The 4,873-nt window shown below is 41.9% G+C and overlaps 1 protein-coding gene across 1 annotated transcript; it reads left to right on the top strand.

Annotated features, from left to right (window-relative positions):
* The first annotated feature begins 212 nt into the window (after window positions 1–212).
* LOC134813738 (uncharacterized) lies at window positions 213–3,809 on the top strand. Its single transcript, XM_063821605.1, has 2 exons — window positions 213–351; window positions 524–3,809. Exons 1-2 carry the CDS (start codon window positions 330–332, stop codon window positions 3,652–3,654), a joined length of 3,153 nt encoding a protein of 1,050 aa, XP_063677675.1. The 5' UTR covers window positions 213–329; the 3' UTR covers window positions 3,655–3,809.
* The last annotated feature ends 1,064 nt before the right edge of the window (window positions 3,810–4,873 follow it).

The following is a 4,873-nucleotide window of genomic DNA, read 5'->3' as shown; positions in this document are numbered from 1 at the left end:
CAGGGTCGCTACCAGGGTCACTACCAGGGTCACCACCAGGGCCATCACCAGGGTCACTACCAGGGTCACCACCAGGGTCACTACCAGGGTCACTACCAGAGTCACTACCAGGATCACTACCAGGGTCACTACCAGGGTCACCACCACGGTCACTACCAGGGTCACTACCAGGGTCACCACCAGGGTCACTATCAGGGTCACTACCAGGGTCACTACCAGGGTCACCACCAGGGTCACCACCAGGGTCACTACCAGGGTCACTACCAGGGTCACCACCAGGGTCACTATCAGGGTCACTACCAGGGTCACTACCAGGGTCACTACCAGTGATGACAGCAGTTTCTATTTCAGGTAAGATGTAATCTGTGATAATCATTACTTTGATTCATATTTCCATATCCATTGCACTAGTTATACTATTATTAGAGAACATAACTATATATATACAAATTTAGTATATATAGTATATATATATATAGTATGCTATACGTATATCAATATTGTAATTCATTCCTAATTTCAGAAACCTGTGGTATTGAGAATGTTGATGGATTTTTAAAGATGACTTGTCGAATGTTTGAGTCAGGAAAATCGAAAAGGACCACATACGAGTGCCATAACTCCTTCGGGAGGTATGAAGATGTGCGAATAGGTGGAGTACCTGGTAAAAGTGGAAAAACAAAAATCACCTATCGATTTTATCACAAATGCGAAAACGACGACATTTCGTACCAAGCTTGTGGGATCCACCAGCAGATCCAGGCAGATACACTGCAATCATACCCGCACGCGGTGTGCCAGTTCCAGGTGGTCGTCTCCGACAGCGGTGTGTTTGCAGAGTTAGTCGAGAATCCAACCAGTGAGACAGTTGTCATGGAGACAGTTGTCATGCCATCTGGACGAAGTGTCAGTAGTGATCACATCTGTAATGATATTTGTGAAACTTGGACCTGCGAGGATGAGGCGAACTGTAACGGTTTCACTTACGGGCAGTATTGCAAGAAGCAGGGTACTGGAGACGTGACTTACATTGAAGCGGAGGATATCTGCACTACAGGACATGAGAAAAGATGCTGTGAGTATCTCAGATGGATATGGTATCCAGAGTACTGGGACACTACGGACCGTCATGTATGCGATGCTACAGCAATGTGCACATCTGACATCATAGAAGAAAGAGATCTCTGTCAATATAAATTCAAAACTATTTTCACTGGAGACGGCGAGCCGATGTTTAGTGAGTCTAATTCAGTTTTCAACTTCACGAGATGCACCCCAGTGGCTCTGTGTAGGAACGGTGTGGACCAGACGAACTGTACGGATCAGTATAGAGTGGGGATGACATGTGAGATTCAAGGTTTTAAATCTACCGTATCTAAGTACAGGCTGTGTAATAGCGAGGGCCCCCTGTGTGATGACGCGATAGATTCGGTTTGCGAGCAGGTTTCTACAGCTTGTAAAGTGCACAAACACCAACTCTGCGACGGGATTGCAGACTGTCCTGATAAGAGCGATGAGAGAATCTCCCTGTGCAGCACAATTAGCACACCAACATGTGTGAGAAGAGGGGGTAACGGAACAGTTAGCCGAGCTCTCCCTCTAGCCTGGCTGGAGGATGGTGTGGAGGACTGTGTCGGTGGGGAGGATGAGAGGAAGGATACCTGGCCCACTTGCGGAGAGGGTATCACAACGAGGTACGTGGCTGACAATGCAAGTTGTTCAAATGTTTATGTTTGCAGGACTGGTGGATTTGTTGAGCTCAGTGAACTTTGTGATGGAATTGACATCTGTGGAAACGAAAACAGGGTTTGCAAAGCATCAAAACGATCCAAATCAGTAGTAAAAAAGGTGGCATCTTATAATCAAGGACTTCTAAAACGCGTATCATACTGCCAACAGGGTCTCGAACAGTTCCAGACCTTAGCACATCCTTGCAGTTCAGAGCATTTTATCTTCCCAGATATTATCTATGGGCTAACAAAACCTCAAATAATAATACCAAACATAAAAACAAGTTGTGATAACATGTTCGGAGAGCAGTACATCTACTCAAGTTGCACCAACAAGTGCACTGACTCTCGCTGCCCCCTCACTAACCCTCCTCTCTACAACACGTGTCCTGAATATTACCCCCACAGAGTCGGGACCCTCGCCCACCAGCAATACCTCACTTTCGCTCTCAAATCACACGGGCCTGTCAAGGGAGTCTACGTTAACGATATTTTTGCATGTGAAAACGGAGTCAAATGTATCCCGTACTCCCAGGTTTGTGATCTTGTGGATAATTGTGGGGACGGTTCGGATGAAGCAGGCTGTACAAACCACTTCAAGTGTAACTCTTCAGAGCATTACATACCCAAAACAAGCAAATGTGATGGCAAGATAGACTGTCTGGATTTATCTGACGAGTGTAATGAGGAATGCTCAAAAGAAATGCTTGATGGTGCCGGTCTGAAAGTGCTCTCCTGGATAATCGGCATCTCATCGGTTCTCGCTAACCTTGTCACCATCGTCTTCAGTATGCTGTCCCTGAGAAATAGCAGGACTACTGCTGCTCTTATCAACAAATCATTAGTTATCATGATTAGCACCGGCGATATCCTAGTCGGATCTTATCTCTTAACTGTTTCAGTGTTTGATAGTATGGTTCACGGGGGAAACTACTGCAAAGTCCAGTCCACCTGGTTGTCGAGCAGGGAGTGCTCTGTATTTGGTGTCTTCAGCACTGTTGGATCCCAACTTTCTCTGTTTGCAATGACAGTGCTGAGTCTGGTGAGGGTTAATGGTATCTGGAACTCTATGAGGATACCTGGTGAGGTTACTGTAAAGAGTTCTGTTAAAGTTCTTGCTGTCATTTTCATCTTACTTGCTCTTTCGGCTACAGTTGCGCTCCCTCCCATCTTCAAAGAGTTTGAGGATTTTTTTATAAATGGTATGCAATATGACGTTGATCTGAAAATGTTTGTTGGCTCGGTAAGCAAAGAAACTCATTTGAAAGTGTTTGAAGAATACTTTGGCCGACTGCAGGATAAGCCCATCAGTTGGTATCTAACAGATATAATGGTGGGTGAAATCTTCTCTCATGATCGGGGAATACCAGACTTTACTAAAACTCGGACAAAAGTGGGTTTCTATGGTAACGACGGTGTGTGCCTCTTCAAATATTTCATTCGGAAGACAGATCCTCAACAGGGGTTTGTGTGGAGTGTTCTCGTGCTGAACTTCATCTGCTTCCTAGTAATATCGGTCTGCTATATCATTATCGGAACTCTTTCTGCGAGATCTACTAAAAGGGTATCAGCTAAAGGTAACGAACAAGCCAGACAGAAGATGAGAAGAATGAACCACAAAATCTCGATTATAATCTCAACAGACTTTATGTGCTGGTTGCCATTCATTGTGATCTGCATGTTACATTATCTGGAGCTATTTGATGCAACTCCTTGGTATTCTATTTTCTCCATAGTGGTACTACCGATTAATTCAGTAATTAATCCCCTGCTCTACAGTGATCTTATCATGAAGAACACTGGTGTACTACTATCACGGACAAGTTCTAGAATTTCAGGTTTTGCTTCCTCGGTAAAATTGAAAATAGTGGGAACTGAGGAAGCCCGTGGAGCACAGGGAAATATTCCAATGCAGCCAATCTAGATTCTATGTGGTTATTTCCGACTATAGAACCAATTCATTGCTATATATTTAATAATATAACTGAACTTCATGTATCTTGAATATCAATAATTCAATATTATTTGGGTTAAAGGGAATTTGCCTGAAATTAATTTGCATTCCGAATGTTCTAGATCAAATTTTGTTTTAATTGTCATATTATTATTATATGGCCACTGTTCTAAAATATTTTTATAGATTTGTTGGCAGTCGGTCGCCTATTTGTTATTAACGGGTGATACTTGTAAAATATCTGTTCCACGAGTACCGCGAGTCCAACTCGGCGCGCGTCCTGGTAGGTTGTAAACTTACAAAATTGTTATCGATGAAAATTTATAATCGGTAAGTGTCAACAGTCACTGTAAGTCAAAGTGTAAGTGTATTATAAATATAATGTAAATTACCTTTTGCTCACTAATACTATATACTATGGCGGTTAAAAATTGGCGGTTTTGGGCGCGTATTTTCCACCATATTTTAAGTTTAACGGGCGGTATTTTTAGCGGTCATAATCATATTCAAAATTGATAATATTAACCGCAGGGTCAATTTTTGATATTCCCGTAGCGGTGTGGTCATAACAATATGCTCAAAATTCCCACATTTCTCCACTAACTTGAACCGAGGCAATATCACAAAAATAATATTCTTTAGGATAGTAACTTGCATAATCAGTACTAATAGCACATTATTATTAACCATGCTAAATGTGTGTTCTGCAGGCACTCTGACTTTTACTGGCTGACTCCACCTGGCGAGTATATAGACGGACATTACCCCGAACATGAGTCCTGGCAGCTACTAGCTCACCCTCTTACCAGCGTAACTAATTGATAATTAATTAGCTCACCCTCTTACCAGCGTAACTAATTGATAATTAATTAGCTCACCCTCTTACCAGCGTAACTAATTGATAATTAATTAGCTCACCCTCTTACCAGCTTAACTAATTGATAATTAATTTGTTAATTAGCTCACCCTCTTACTACCGTAACTAATTGATTATTAATTAATTACTTAGCTCACCCTCTTACCAGCGTAACTAATCGATTATTGATTAATTACTTAGCTCATCCTCTAACTAGGTAACTAATTGATTATTAATTAATTAATTAGCTCACCCTCTTAGTAGCGTAACTAATAGATAATTAATTAATTAGCTCACCCTCTTACTAGCGTAACTAATTGATTATTAATTAAT

This window comes from Bolinopsis microptera, chromosome 4 (assembly GCF_026151205.1).
Source record: "Bolinopsis microptera isolate Bmic1 chromosome 4, MBARI_Bmic_1.0, whole genome shotgun sequence".
NCBI classification, from domain to species: domain Eukaryota; kingdom Metazoa; phylum Ctenophora; class Tentaculata; order Lobata; family Bolinopsidae; genus Bolinopsis; species Bolinopsis microptera.
This window is presented reverse-complemented; position numbering and strand designations above follow the sequence as displayed.